The sequence below is a fragment of the Hevea brasiliensis genome, chromosome 13, assembly GCF_030052815.1.
Source record: "Hevea brasiliensis isolate MT/VB/25A 57/8 chromosome 13, ASM3005281v1, whole genome shotgun sequence".
NCBI lineage: Eukaryota > Viridiplantae > Streptophyta > Magnoliopsida > Malpighiales > Euphorbiaceae > Hevea > Hevea brasiliensis.
In genome coordinates, this window is record NC_079505.1 from 77,892,085 (window position 1) to 77,907,754 (window position 15,670).

The window sequence follows — 15,670 nt, forward strand, 5'->3', positions numbered from 1 at the left end:
ATTGATTTAAAATGGTTTAATTAGTGGAGGTAAGGCCCTTTTTTTTTTTTTTTGAAATGCTACTGAATTGCGTTACAAGGCCCCATGGGCATCACTATACAAAATAGAAGGAAGCTCAGTGACAATCCAATTATGTACATCACGAGAGCAAACTTAGCAAGACAGTCGGCTGCTTTGTTGGCCGATCTTCTGATAGAAGCGAAAGATAAACGAGGACGAGCAGAAGCTATATTTTTGATAGATGAGACTGTCGATTGTATCTCCCAGTAGACTTTTGCATCATTGCCATTGAGGCCCGAATCACAATCTCAGAGTCAGAGTCTGACTCCAGGAAAAAGGAGTTGACTCCTATAACTGTTGCCAATTTCAGAGCTTATAATCCATACAAGCTGTTGTGAGGAGTTAGGCCAAATCGATGCAAGTTGGGCCAAATACATATTTAAAGATCCAAACTTTCGGCCGGAGATTTTCAGAAATAATCCCTCTAAGATCTCTACATACGACCTGCTTTAGAAAAGCATCACAATTCAATTTCCAGCTGTTGTCAGGGTCGTGGGGGTAGGTGTTCGTTCAAGTTTCCGATCAAGATTGTTCTGTTTCCACTGAATTGAATTTCTTTAACTCGTAAACCCGAATCAAGGGACTGATGCTACTCGGCCTTTATGGTGAAATGTGAAGCATATATATGCTTGATCTATATGCTCCTGTCCTGACCTTAAAATAGAGGCTGATGATGCTGGAAGCTGCTGCTTTTCTTGCAGTTACCAAAAATGCAGAAGCTGATTTTTTTTTTTTTTTTGTTAATCTTTTGCTGATGCTGAACTTTGTTCATCATTTGCAATACATTATTTATATTTTTTTACGTTAAGTAAAATTTTATTAAAATGAATGAGTCATGAAAAACTTAGCATGAACGTAAAGTTAATAGGCCTCCCCAAAAACCCAACTACCCAAAGTGCATGCTAGATGGAAAAACCTAAACAAAACAGTACGAATATACTAAGATCCAAAACAAAACAGCAAGACAATTACCCAAAGGATTAAATCAAAACAGCAATTATAACAAAAAGAACAAGAGAAGTGCAGCATTAGCTCCAAAGATTACATAACATCTAGCACAAAGTGCTATGAAATGATTAATTTGCAACATTGATTGCATAATTCAAGTAACTTGTAATCATCAGCAGGAAATGAACAAGTTAATTATTTGGCAAATTAATTATAATTTGCAATTACATATAGAAACTATATGTGGAGGCATCAATAATGATATTGCGTAACCCACCGATTGAGGATGGCATCATGATGAACACTCCAATATATATTGAACCCTAAATAAAAGAAAAAGAAAAACTCAGAGATTGGTTCTTAATTAATTAATTAATTAGTTGCTTTTGCTAAGTGAATGTGTCATTTCCCATTACCCAATTGTTAAGCCATTTGGGGCTGAATCTTTTAGGTTTATTGATTATCAGCCACATTATGCTGGGTAGCTGCAAGAAATAGTTTAACAAGTTTGTTTTTAGATTCTCTAAATAACGATAAATGAAAATTTTATTTTTTTTTTCATTTAAATTTTTAATATAGGTAAATTAGAAAACCTTTATGGGCTTAATAAAATATAATTAAAAAAAAATAACAGTTGAGTTGATAAAACATGAAAAATTGAGGAGTTTGGAAATGGGTTCTTGCTCAACTACAGTATATACCAGAAGACAAAAATAGAAACTTACAAAATATGAGGAAGGAGCAAAACCAAATCCACCAAAGAAACCAAGAAGATCTCCGAAGAATGGGAAGGTGACTCCAATGAATAGTGTAAATGCTGCAAGATTATTTTTCAGGAACATTTGGAAATTTCAATTTTCAGCCATAAAAATCAATTACAGCTTTCCAATCTTGAATTTCTATTAGGTGATGTTAATTAGTTCCCATATTAGAGAAGTACTCATATATCTCACCTACATAAGTAGATCTAGATACCAATCTAACTGCAATTCCTGGCGGAAAGTTCAATCTTTTAACCATCAACCTTTCTAGCATATCAAAAACAGGCATGGCATAAACCTGTAGAAAAAAAATTTCCAATTGCAGTTCAATAAATATATGAAAAGAAAAATCCTAGAAATTACTAATTGTAACATATATAGTCGTACCTGACAGCTACCAATGACATGGATTAGCACCATTGAAATAGCAGAGGCAATGAGCCACGCAGGCCTTTTGAGTGCTATAAGCACATTATCATCAACGTCTTGTCCAAATGCCCAGTGGCCTATAAGAGCCACAGGTAAATAGCAAATTGCGTTGATGAAATAAGCACCTACTGCACCTTTCCACATGGGAATTTTCGAAGGCTTCTCAGGAGTTGATGGAATTGTAGCCTGGATTATCAGCACAACTGCATGCCCTGTAAATGCACACGACATTTGACCCATTGCATTGAACACACGAAACATGAAGTCAGCTCTGCTTGTGTTTTTGTACTCGTAGCTCACGTTATCAACTCGACCATGGCTTAAGCAACCTATCCAGGCTATGGTTGAATAGCTGCAAGCAATCCCCAGAATTAAGAAATCAACCATAATTAAGAAATTAAAATATAATGATAAGTACCTAAGGGACATGATTGCTGCTGCTAATGAAACACCGGCCACATAATTGAAATTGGGAAGCTGAGACAGGAAGAAATGAATGCCACCAAATATCAAAATCCAGTAAGATTGCCTGATAGGTGTGTAAGTGGCACAAGTAATCTCCACGAACTTCTTTAGACGCTTCCCTCCAGTGACCATGTAAACAATATCAAACCCAACTTGAACAATCAATTGCTGAGGCAGTACAATCCATGGCCCCAGTTTTGGCCCAAAAGCATGTCTACCAAGATCGAGGTAACGATCAAATCGAGTCCCAGGAACGCATTCATGGAGCTGTATCATTTGCCACATTGTGTTCAAAGTCATGTGATGCGTCCCAACCGCAAGTGCACGGGTCGTACAAGTAATATAGAAAAGATATCGTTCCCACGAGGAGTTGTGTTAATGATTGAATTTTTGATATAAAAAATGCTAACTAATTTGGACTATTTTTGAAATTAAAGTAATAAATTGATGGGTATTGGAGTATGAAATCTATATATGCAAAATTAATAATCTATTCAACTATGTAATGATTTAACTAAATTTGCATCAAATTAAAATAAAGCAAATTCAAATATGGCAATATTCAAAATGGCAAGTAATTAAATTCGATTAGAAATTAACAATGATAAAAAGGCGATTCCGGAGTTCGGGATTTCATATTCAAGCTATTTTGGGATTTTCCCTAGCTAGCCCAATCCATGAAATTTATGGGTTTAAAGGAGATTAATTCTAAAATCCTTTGAAAACTCTTTCGAGTGAGACAAAGAGTGCCTTAATTAACTTAATCCTACTTTCGTGGAGTTAAAATTAACCAAGACCCATTAGGTTCTTTAATCAATCTATTAAAACCCTCTTAACCCTTAGTCTATTTCTAGATCTAAGTTAATTAAGTCCAATTTCTTGATTAACTATCACTTGGTTTTCTCCTTTCGGTGCTTCAACCAAGGATTAAGAACATAACTTAATGGGGCCCTTCATTAAGCATGTGAATAAGCACACAAGAAATGGATTAAACCTCATAAATTCATTAAATTGGGACTAACCCAGTTCAAATCCACAAAAATAACTAAAATATTACATCCCTTACTCCAGAATCAAAAGTAAACTACTCACTATCCATAATGCTTACAAGATATGATGAGTTTAAATGGAAATAAAGCTTTAATCTAAGCTAAGAAGTAAGAAATTAAACACTAGAAATGTAGAAAAATGTAAAGGAAGGAAGAAATCTGCAAATCTTGGTTAAAAATGGTGTGGAAGGTGAAAATGACTCCTCAAATTCTGCCTCTCTTCTCCTCCTCTTCTTTTCTCCTTGCCTCCTCTCTAAAATGAGAAAATGGGACTATTTATAGCATTTTTCTGACATGGAGCCCTAAAATAGTATGTTCTAGGAGGAATTGATTGAGGGAATCTTCTGCCAGCTCATTAATGAACTCTTTATGGGACTGCATAAGTGGACTGCATAAGTTATGCAGTCCCTTATGCGATTTAACTGGTTACGAGTCACTTATGCGAAACTGCATGACTTGGTGCATAGGTTATGCACAATTCCGTGAAGGTGCATAAGGGAGGCGAGAAAGTGCATAAGCTATGCTGTCTCCTTATGCACATTTCAGCTGGTTCTGGAACAGTGATCTTTCTCCTTATGCAGATCTGCATAGCTTATGCGGCAAGTTATACACAATTTGGTCAATGCATATTTCAGCTTGAAAACTTGTTTTTGACATCTTTGGCTGTAGAAGACACTCCTCAATGGCAAAATTCTCTTCAGTCCTTCAAAAACACCATTTTTCCTACAAAACAAAGTAAAAATTACAAATTAATCCAAAATTGACAATTATGGAAAACTAACTAAATAACTAATGAAATTAGCTAAAAGTGACTAATAATCAAATAAAATAGCTATGAAATTAAACCTAAATGATTATGCAAAATGTATGCATCAAATACCCCCAAACTCAAGCTTTTGCTTGTCCTCAAGCAAACTTTAAAATGAAATACAAAAAATTTTTAGGGGTGCCTTATCCAAAGAACTATGAAAATCACCTATTAAAGTAACTTAACACACCTTCAGCCATACCAGCAATCCATATACCCATCCTTCAAAATGCAAAGAATCTAATGCTTATCCAAGCTTTCACCGCTTAGCCATCAAGTCAATTATCATTCAAAATCCCCAAACCAACAAATCAAAAGAGATAGTCATGCTCAAAAAGAATTCTAGGACAATTGATAACCAAAGTATCTCAACATGGAATGATAGAATTGAATGAATAGATGAATAGTTTTCCAATCCCATAGGCAAATTCCCTACTCCTATCTCCACTAATGTAGCAAGTACTATCAAGAGATCAAAGTTTTTTTAGGGATGTAATGAGGCCATGGGGTTTAAAATGAGGCTAAGAAGAAAGATGGGTAAAAAGTATTCAAAGCATGAGAATATTTTCAATTTTTAAACATAAGGTACACTTCTTATTTTATTATAATTTTTTTTTCTTTTTCTTCTTTTTTTTTTGTATATATGGAGGAGAGAAGTACACAATGAGAATTGTCAAGTGCTAGCATAGTTTACAAAACACATAAAAATGGAGGGACATTTTGATACTTTAGACTTGTATTTTGCATTTTCTTTTGATGATTGTCCCTAAAAATGCCACCCCCAAACTCATTTCTTTTAATACTTTGGGTGGATTTCTTTCATTTTGAATGGCAATAGTGAAAAGCACATATACTAGCACTTTTACAAGATGACAAGCACTTCTTCTCCCTTTTTTTGTATATTTTTTCTTTTTTTTTATTTTTATTTTTATTTTTTAGAAAGTGTACCTAATATTCAATATTATTCTCATGAAAAGGGTTGGAGTGTTTGGTTCATTGGCTAGGTAGCAATAAGGATTTCAAGAAAAATTAGGGATAAAAAGGCTCAAAGGGGTTTTCAAAGGTCAATTTTAATTAGGAAAAAGGGCCAAAGGTTTAAAATGAGAAGGTTTAAATCAAAGAATGCCTAATCATCTCTCTTTTCAAGTATAAGCTGATATTTCGCCTTGAAAGGTTTAGAAAATTTGTTCTAGGATTGGTGAGACATCATTTGACTACCTTATATCCAATAACTCCCTCTAAACACTCCAATCTCTAAAGGACTAGTTGGGTGGCTTTTTGGCTAAGAAGATATAGGCAAGGGATAAACACTTCAAAACTTTGCACCTCTTAGGAAACTTTCGATCCACAAACCCAACTAAAGGTAAGTCAAATCACTCTCATAGGCAACTTTTCAATACTCAAGGGATTTGGCAAAAGATTTTAATGCATGATGCATGATTCCTAAAAATGAGCAATGCATTAACTAAATGGAAGAAGTCTATTTGTGTGCAAAGTGTATAATTTCTAAGTGATGTATAATGTGTGTGTAAATGTGTTATGTATATGTATGTATGGATGTATATGTAAAATATTTACAATATATGTAAATGAAATGGGATGAGATGTTCCTATACTCAAAATGTAAAAAAAATGAAGCAAAAATCAAAATGAATGTGCACCCCCAAACTCAAAATTAGACATTGTCCTCAATGTCTCAAGTAGTGCATTATCAAAATTCAAAGTAAAGAGAAATTACCAGGAATTGTGAAATTTAAGAGCAAAAGGAAAGAGTTACAGTATAGAGCAGATGAGAATTCAATGAATAATGGTGATGCATAAGAGGTCATGCAGTTATGCAGAGTAAAGTCTGTCCAAAACATGTGCATAAGTAGGGTGCATAAGCCGTGCGATTCGCATGAGTGGCAATAAGGGTTGCATAGGCTATGTAAAATATTTGCAAATTTTTTTTTTTTTTTTGGTAATGGGGAAGTGCATAATTTATGCACACTCCTTATGCAAGACTCAAAAGTTTTTAAAATTTCAAGAAAATGTGCATAAGTAGGGTGCATAAGCAGTGAGGTACTGCATTCGTGTCAATAATGGTTGCATAATCTATGTAAAATATTTGCAAAATTTTTTTTTTTTTTTTTTTGGTCATGCGGAAGTGCATAAGTTATGCACTCTCCTTATGCAAGTTTCGTGACCCTTGAAATTTTGAGGAGCGAAGTCATGCGAGTGCATAAGTTATGCACTCCCTTATGCATCTCTCGTAAGTGGTTGTTCAGAAAATCGGGTCATGCAGAAGTGCATAGGTTATGCACTCTGCTCATGCACTGTTCGGCACTTTTTGGAATTTTGGTTGGTGGTCATGCAGATGTGCATAAGCTATGCACTCGCTTATGCAATGGTTATTGCATAGCATATGCTATGGCATTATGCTGCTATGCTTTATGCTTTTTGGTTTTGTTTTTTTTTTCATTTTTATGGTTGGTGTCATGCATATGCATGGCACACTACCCCTCTTTTTTTTTTTTTTTTTTTGTTTTTTTCAGCATGGTGCATATGCACCTTCTGCACCTCCTTATGCCCTTTGTTTTTTTTTTTTTTTTTTTTTTTCATGCGTGTGTGCATGTAGGTTATGCTGCTATGCTGCTTCTCCTTGGAGTTTTTTTTTTTTTTTGTTTATGCATGCATAAGTCATGCACTCTCCTTATGTAAACTTCGGCAGAGAGAGAAAATGAAGGATTTGAAGTTATGCAAATGTGCATAAGTCATGCACTCACCTTATGCAAGGTTTGACAGATATGAAATTTGACAAAATGAGGTTATGCAGAGTTGCATAAGCTATGCACTCTCCTTATGCACTTGCAATAAAGGTGAAAAATGGCAAGAATTGTGGTTATGCAGGATTGCATAAGCTATGCAGTTGCTTATGCACAATTCAACAAAATTAAGATTGCAAAGAAACATGATTTGTAAGTGTGAAAAATACCCTAAAATGAAGAAATATAATTCCATGAAGCATAAACCATGAGAAGTTTCACCAAAAACACATCAATATATACAAAGTATATCAAAAAGGCATCACACAAGCATGTAAAAATGGATCCTACATAAAAGACCTTTGAGAACTATGCCATTTTAAGACAAATTCTGCAAATCAACATTTAGCACATAAAACTCCATAAAATTTGCATGAAGTTGCATCTAACCACAAATGATGAAATGAAGTCTCCAAGTTTTGCCAAGAAAATGCAGCATTTTTACCTTGAATCCTACAACCCAAAGAAGCTCAAAACTGCAAAAATGACTCACTTACCACCATATTAAGATTAAAATCACACATACTTAAAAGTCTCACACCCAACCTCACCAAAAACACAAGCCATCTGCTGCAAACACCCTCTTTGCTGCAGAATTTCTTCTTCCTCTCTGCATAAACCAGTTGCGGCTCAAGGACAGAATCTATCTGCTGCAGACTTTTCCTTTCTGCAGATTGCATTTTTCCTCTGCAATAACCAGATTGCAGCTCCCAATAGTTCACCAGCCTTTCTTCATTGATATACATCTACAAGGGACAAGATTTAATAATGTCAAAAATTGAATTTGAGGAAATTTAAGATAAAAACAAAATTAATGAAAATGAAAGTAAATCAACAAAAGCAAAATAAAAGGACTTGGGATGCCTCCCAAGAGCGCTAATTTATAGTCCTTAGCTAGACTCTTTTCATGTTTCATGGTGGCTGAAATTGGAATTTGTTGCCTCTGTTTCCAATAGGTGCTTCAATGAATCTATACTTCATTTTCTTTCCATCACATGAGAAGATCCTTGTTGCTTTGTCTAAAAATCCGACCATTTCTTTCTTGACAACCTTTGGTGCATCTTTGTCTTTGAGAGATGGTTGCTTTACTTCACTTTTCTCCACTTCCTCAACTTGAAAGATTGGTGCCATAGGACAAGGTGGATTACTATTCAAATCTTGTGCAAATGCAGCCTCTTTTGGATTTTCATCATTGATACTCCCTTCATGGATAAGACAACTTTCAAGAGAAGCCTTCGGATAGCTCTTTCTAAAGTGCTCTTTTACTAACTCATCAACTATATCAATTCTCAAACAAGAGTCTACATCTTCATGTTGCTTCTTCTTATCATTGCCAATATTGAAGACTAACTGATCCTCTCCGATTCTAAGAGTAAGCTTTTCACCTTTCACGTCAATCAAAGCACCAGCTGTAGCCAGGAAAGGCCTCCCCAAAATGATTGGCATATGAGAATCCTCTTCCATGTCCAAAATGACAAAGTCAATTGGGATGTAAAATTTTCCAACCTTCAGTGGTATATTTTCCAAGATCCCTTCTGGATATTTAATTGATCTACTGCCAACTGAAGAGAAATGTGGGTTGGCTTAAGATCTCCCATGTTAAGCTTCTCATAGATGGAGAGGGGCATAAGGCTTACACTAGCCCCTAAATCACATAAAGCTTTTATAGAACATGATTCCCCAATATGGCATGGAATTGAAAAACTCCCTGGATCCTTGAGCTTTGGAGGAAGTTTCCTTTGGAGGATAGCACTGCATTCCTCGATTAAGGCTCTGATCTCATAATCTTCAAGTCTTCTTTTGTTTGAGAGAATTTCTTTCAAAAACTTAGCATAAGAAGGCATTTGGGAAAGAGCATCGATAAAAGGCACATTTATATATAGCTTCTTCAAAACCTCTAAGAACTTCCCAAATTGCTTATCAAGCTTGGCTTTTTGAAATCTCTGTGGAAAGGGAAGCTGTGGCTTGTAAGGCTCTGGAGGTATATATTTCTCTTCTTTCTCTCCAACCTCCTCTTTACCTTTTCTTGCACTCCCTTTTCACTCTTTTGTTTTTCATCTCCCTCAAAATCTTCCTCATTTTCTCTCTTTTCAACTTTTTCACTCTTCTCATTATGCACTATTTTACCACTCCTCAGTGTGATGGCATGACATTGCTCCCTTGGATTTTCTGTTTGACTAGGAAGTTTCCCATAGAATTGGTACTTGATGAGCATGCTTGTTGTGCAATCTGATTTTCCAAAGATCCTATTGTGTGTTTGCATTTGTTCCACCTTGCTTTCATCTCTCTCAACTCTTCATCACGCTTAATTTGATTAGCAAGAATTTGTTGTAATAAAGCCTCTGTGGTGGAAATTTGTTCTTCTTTGTCTTGGTAAAGGTGCGATGTTGCATTCTTTTCTTTGAAAACTAGGTGGTGGTTGCCTAGGTTGCTGGTATTGATGCCCTTGTTGTTGTGGTGGAAAGTTCTGAGTTGAAGCTTGATTTTGCTGATTCTCCCATGAAAAATTGGGATGATTCCTCCAAGCATATGAAGGATAATCTACTCCACAGCTCATTGTTCCTTCGCATAAGTAACTTGTTGAGAACTTCAGAGCATGATGATGAACCGACTAGCATACTTAAATCCTCCATTTTCTTAGCAAGGACATTAGTGAGTGCATCAAATTTGGCATTGATCATGTTGAATGGATCAAGCTCATACATTCCAGCAACTTGCCTTTTTTGAGTTGGAGTTGACCCTCTTGGACTACTCCATAGATGACTGTTCTTTGCTATTTTCTCTAATAACTCATAAGCTTCATCTTCATGCTTAATGATGAATTCCCCTCCAGTTTGAGCATCAATGATTCCTCTGATAGCAGGAGTGACATTTGTGTAAAAATTCTGGTTTATCATCCATTTAGGAATGGCATGATGTGGACATTGTCTCTCCAACTCCTTCCATCTCATCCATGACTCATAAAGAGTCTCATCTTCTCTTGGTCTAAAAGCAATCATTTGATTCCTCAACTCTTGAGTTTTTCCAGGTGGAAAGTATTGGGCAAGAAATACATCAGTGAGCTGCTCCCAATTTGTAATTGAGTTGTGAGGTAAAGAATCAAGCCAATCCAATGCTCTATCTTTCAAAGAGAATGGAAACAATTTTAGCCTTGCTGCATCATCGAGATACTCAGTTGTTTTTGCATGTCACAAATCATAGCAAACTTCTTGAGATGTGTGTGTGGATTTTGAAGGATGACCCCAAATTGAGAATTCAATCATTTGAAGGACTCCAAAATCCATCTTGTAACTATTTACATCAATTCTTGGTCTTGCTATGCTCTCTCTCAAGTCATCAAAGCGAGGAAAAGCATGATCCATCATACTTCCCTAAATGATTAGCATTTACTACCTCTTCACCATGGGCTGCATTTTCATTATTTTGACCATTTCGGCATTACCAACACCAATTCTAATTCTTTCATCACCATATGCGCTTCTAATTCAGTTTCTATCAAGGCTTCTTTTCTTTTTCTGGTTTCTTTCTTGTTGGCCTTACAAAATTTCTCAATTTGTGGTTGAATAATAAGGATGTATCACTTGTGCTTCTAGCTCTTCTCATAAAAGATTAAGAGTACGAAAAAGAACAAACAAACACAAAATGAAAAGATAACAGATAAAACTAAAAACAACTAAAATAATCAAGAATTCAATCTTAAACAAACAACTCCCAAGAACGGCGCCAAAAACTTGATGCGTCCCAACCGCAAGTGCACGGTCGTACAAGTAATATAGAAAAGATATCGTTCCCACGAGGAGTTGTGTTAATGATTGAATTTTTGATATAAAAAATGCTAACTAATTTGGACTATTTTTGAAATTAAAGTAATAAATTGATGGGTATTGGAGTATGAAATCTATATATGCAAAATTAATAATCTATTCAACTATGTAATGATTTAACTAAATTTGCATCAAATTAAAATAAAGCAAATTCAAATATGGCAATATTCAAAATGGCAAGTAATTAAATTCGATTAGAAATTAACAATGATAAAAAGGCGATTCCGGAGTTCGGGATTTCATATTCAAGCTATTTTGGGATTTTCCCTAGCTAGCCCAATCCATGAAATTTATGGGTTTAAAGGAGATTAATTCTAAAATCCTTTGAAAACTCTTTCGAGTGAGACAAAGAGTGCCTTAATTAACTTAATCCTACTTTCGTGGAGTTAAAATTAACCAAGACCCATTAGGTTCTTTAATCAATCTATTAAAACCCTCTTAACCCTTAGTCTATTTCTAGATCTAAGTTAATTAAGTCCAATTTCTTGATTAACTATCACTTGGTTTTCTCCTTTCGGTGCTTCAACCAAGGATTAAGAACATAACTTAATGGGGCCCTTCATTAAGCATGTGAATAAGCACACAAGAAATGGATTAAACCTCATAAATTCATTAAATTGGGACTAACCCATTTCAAATCCACAAAAATAACTAAAATATTACATCCCTTACTCCAGAATCAAAAGTAAACTACTCACTATCCATAATGCTTACAAGATATGATGAGTTTAAATGGAAATAAAGCTTTAATCTAAGCTAAGAAGTAAGAAATTAAACACTAGAAATGTAGAAAAATGTAAAGGAAGGAAGAAATGCAAATCTTGGTTAAAAATGGTGTGGAAGGTGAAAATGACTCCTCAAATTCTGCCTCTCTTCTCCTCCTCTTCTTTTCTCCTTGCCTCCTCTCTAAAATGAGAAAATGGGACTATTTATAGCATTTTTCGACATGGAGCCCTAAAATAGTATGTTCTAGGAGGAATTGATTGAGGGAATCTTACTTGACTCATTAATGAACTCTTTATGGATTGCATAAGTGGTGCATAAGTTATGCGATCCCTTATGCGATTTTACTGGTTCTCAGTCACTTATGCGAAATCGCATGACTTGGTGCATAGGTTATGCACAATTCCGTGAAGGTGCATAAGGGAGGCGAAAGTGCATAAGCTATCTTTGTCTCCTTATGCACATTTCAGCTGGTTCTGGAACAGTGATCTTTCTCCTTATGCAGATCTGCATAGCTTATGCGGCAAGTTATACACAATTTGGTCAATGCATATTTCAGCTTGAAAACTTGTTTTTGACATCTTTGGCTGTAGAAGACACTCCTCAATGGCAAAATTCTCTTCAGTCCTTCAAAAACACCATTTTTCCTACAAAACAAAGTAAAAATTACAAATTAATCCAAAATTGACAATTATGGAAAACTAACTAAATAACTAATGAAATTAGCTAAAAGTGACTAATAATCAAATAAAATAGCTATGAAATTAAACCTAAATGATTATGCAAAATGTATGCATCATCATGCACCAAGCTAACGCTAGAACCATTGTCCCTGGACCCCTGAGAAAGGACAATTGATCAAAAGAAAATACATATATAGTTGACTGGTGATCATTAATTTAGGTTTCTTTATATAGAGATTATTATTTTCAGTTGAGTTGTAATATATATACCAGCCTAAGTAAGCCATGGCATAGGGCAGACTGAGAACACCTGCACCTATCATGGCTGTGACAATATGAAAAGTTGAGTACCACCATTTGGCTCGGCGATTGGGATCGCCTTCCACCCATTTGTCACTGTATTGATCTTCCTGTTTGTTGGAGCAAACTAAGAATTAACCGAGAAAGAGAAGAATATTTCAGTGTATTATATATTTTTTATTAACTGCAAATGAGCTTAAATACAGCTCAAAATATAACAGAAATTCCTATATTTCAGCTCAACTATGGAACATGCCTCCATGTTTAACAACTTAGCTAGAAAAATGGAAATAATGACTAAAATGCAGTAGAACAAGTCAATTAAAAAAAAATAACAGAAAAAAGAAAACTACAGCAGCTAAGTCAACTTCTTAACACTCCTTCTTGGCTTTGATGCTGCAAACTCCAAGTTTTTCCCTTAGAAATTCAAATTTGCTTCTTTCCAAAGGTTTGGTAAAGATGTCTGCAACATTGTCATCAGTTTTGCAATATTTCAGAACAACAGAACCTTCTTTCTGCACATCTCTAAGGAAAAACAATTTGATATTAAAGTGCTTCGTTTTTCCATGAAAAACGGGATTGTTTGAGATTGCTATCGCTGCTTGATTATCCACAAACACATCTGTGCCTTCATTTTGCTTCAGGTTCAGATCAAATAGCACCTTTCTGAGCCATAAAGCTTGATTTGCAGCAGCTGTAGCAGCAATAAACTCTGCTTCTGCAGTCGATTGTGCAACAACTTCTTGTTTTTTACAACACCAAGAGAACATTCCTGACCCCAGATTAAAACAATAGCCTGAAGTACTCTTCATATCATCAGAACCACCATGATCACTATCAGAATAGCCTTGCAGAACATGAATCTGACTAGCACAAAACTTGATTCCATGCTTCAATGTTCCTTTCACATATCTTAGAACTCTCTTAGCAGCAGAAAAATGAGTTTCAGTAGCACAATTCGTAAATCTAGATAGCAGACTCACAGAGTGTAAGATGTCAGGTCTTGTGGCTGTTAAGTACATCAAACAACCCACTAGACTTCTGTAAAGAGTTTCATCAACCTTTTCCGCTACATCTTCCTTGCTGAGCTTTACATTTTTACCCATAGGAGTTGTAGCAATCTTGCACTCATCCATTCTGAATTTCTTCAGAATTTCTTTGGCATATTTGGTTTGGCAAATGAACACCTCTTTCTCCTTTTGTTGAACCTCCATTCCAAGAAAATATGACATTTCTCCCAAGTCAGTCATCTCAAATGTCTGTTGCATATCTTTCTTGAATTTGTTTACAAGTTTCAAGTTGCTTCCTGTAACAAGTAAGTCATCCACATACAGGGAAACAACAATAAAATTGATCTCATCACCTTTAATGTAGAGGGTAGCTTCATTGAGACTTTTTTTGAATCCCAACTGCATCAAATGCTCATCAATTCTGCTATACCAGGCCCTTGGTGCCTGTTTCAAGCCGTATAATGCTTTTTTGAGCAAATACACATCTTCTTCTTGCTCTTTCACAACAAACCCCTCAGGTTGTTCAACGTAAATCTCCTCCTCAAGAAGACCATTTAGAAACGCTGACTTTACATCTAACTGGTACACTTTCCAACCCTTTGAGCAAAGAATGGCCAACAAAGAACTGATTGTTTCACTCGCAACAGGAGCAAATGTGTCAGAAAAATCAACACCAGGGATTTGGGCATAACCTTTCACAACAAGCCTTGCTTTATGCTTGTTTATAGAGCCATCTCTATTGAGCTTTGTTCTAAATACCCACATTACTCCAATCTCCTTTCTATCATCAGGTCTTTTTACCAGCTGCCGTGTTTTATTTTTTTCAATCATGCTTAACTCCTCCTTCATTGCAGCTACCCATTTTGGATCTCTTTTTGCCTCCTGAAAATTTTCTGGTTCCAAAACTGCAACATTGCACTTTTGATAGATTTCCGAAAGTGATCTTGTACCTCTTATAGGTTCATCATCAACCAAATCGGATTCGGACAGCTCTAGCAATTTTGAATCTTGACTTGGAATTGTACCAGCCTGATCTCCTTTCCAATTCCACTTAGCATCTTCCATAAAATGCACATCTCTGCTTATCAGAATTTTTCTCGTATTAGGTTGAAAAACTCTATAAGCCTTCGAAACTGAGCTGTATCCGACAAAGATTCCAGCTTCAGCTTTTCTGTCGAGCTTGTCTCTTTTGATCTGAGGCACATAAGTGAAACACAAGCAGCCAAACACTTTTAAATTTTTTAAAGAAGGTTTGTAACCATACCAAGCCTCAAAAGGTGTCTTCCCATCAACTGCCGTTGTAGGAAGTCATTTATGGCTCTGAACACGTGTTAGCGACCTACGCGATATTCTTTTGGCAACTCTTTCTCATGAAGCAAACACTTGGCCATCTCCATCACTGTATGATTTTTACGTTCACTGACTCCATTTTGTTGAGGAGTATATGGAGCAGTGAGTTGGTGTTCAATTCCAGCCTCTTCACAGAACTCATTGAAAGTTTCAGACTTGTACTCCTTCCCATTATCAGACCTCAACGTCTGAATTTTGCAGCCACTTTGTGTTTCAATCCAGTTCTTGAATTTCCAGAACACACCAGCCACTTCTGATTTGAACCTGAGAAAATATATCCAGGACATTCTGCTATAATCATAAATGAAAAGCAGATAATACTTACTCCGATTAAGTGAAGGAGTTCTATGTGGACCAGCCACATCAGTATGAATCAACTGAAGCTTTTCTGATGCTCTACAGGTAGCTTTCTTGAAAGGAAGCCTTGATTGCTTTCCATATTGGCAAGCCTTGCAT

General features: G+C 35.7%; 1 protein-coding gene and 1 non-coding gene across 2 annotated transcripts; one reads left to right on the forward strand and one right to left on the reverse strand.

Annotated features, from left to right (window-relative positions):
- Positions 1-51: 51 nt before the first annotated feature.
- LOC110653794 (lysine histidine transporter-like 6) lies at positions 52-12,892 on the reverse strand. The gene is made up of 8 exons (XM_058132312.1): positions 12,825-12,892; positions 12,675-12,711; positions 2,617-2,963; positions 2,157-2,550; positions 1,962-2,067; positions 1,734-1,825; positions 1,425-1,493; positions 52-1,331 (listed from the first exon to the last, which is right to left on the reverse strand). Exons 1-8 carry the CDS (start codon positions 12,875-12,877, stop codon positions 1,233-1,235), a joined length of 1,197 nt encoding a protein of 398 aa, XP_057988295.1. The 5' UTR covers positions 12,878-12,892; the 3' UTR covers positions 52-1,232.
- Positions 10,232-10,339, forward strand: LOC131172367 (small nucleolar RNA R71). The gene has a single exon (XR_009142847.1). It is a non-coding gene; the product is annotated as a small nucleolar RNA R71 (small nucleolar RNA).
- Positions 12,893-15,670: the final 2,778 nt, after the last annotated feature.

Excerpts from the sequence above, each read along its gene's own strand:
- LOC110653794 (XM_058132312.1), bottom strand. The coding sequence starts at position 12,877 with ATGATAGGTGCAGGTGTTCTCAGTCTGCCCTATGCCATGGCTTACTTA. Across the intron at positions 1,826-1,961 it reads ATCTAGATCTACTTATGTAG|CATTTACACTATTCATTGGA; the intron begins GTGAGATATATG and ends ATAATCTTGCAG. Across the intron at positions 1,494-1,733 it reads TTGCTCCTTCCTCATATTTT|CTACCCAGCATAATGTGGCT; the intron begins GTAAGTTTCTAT and ends TATTTCTTGCAG.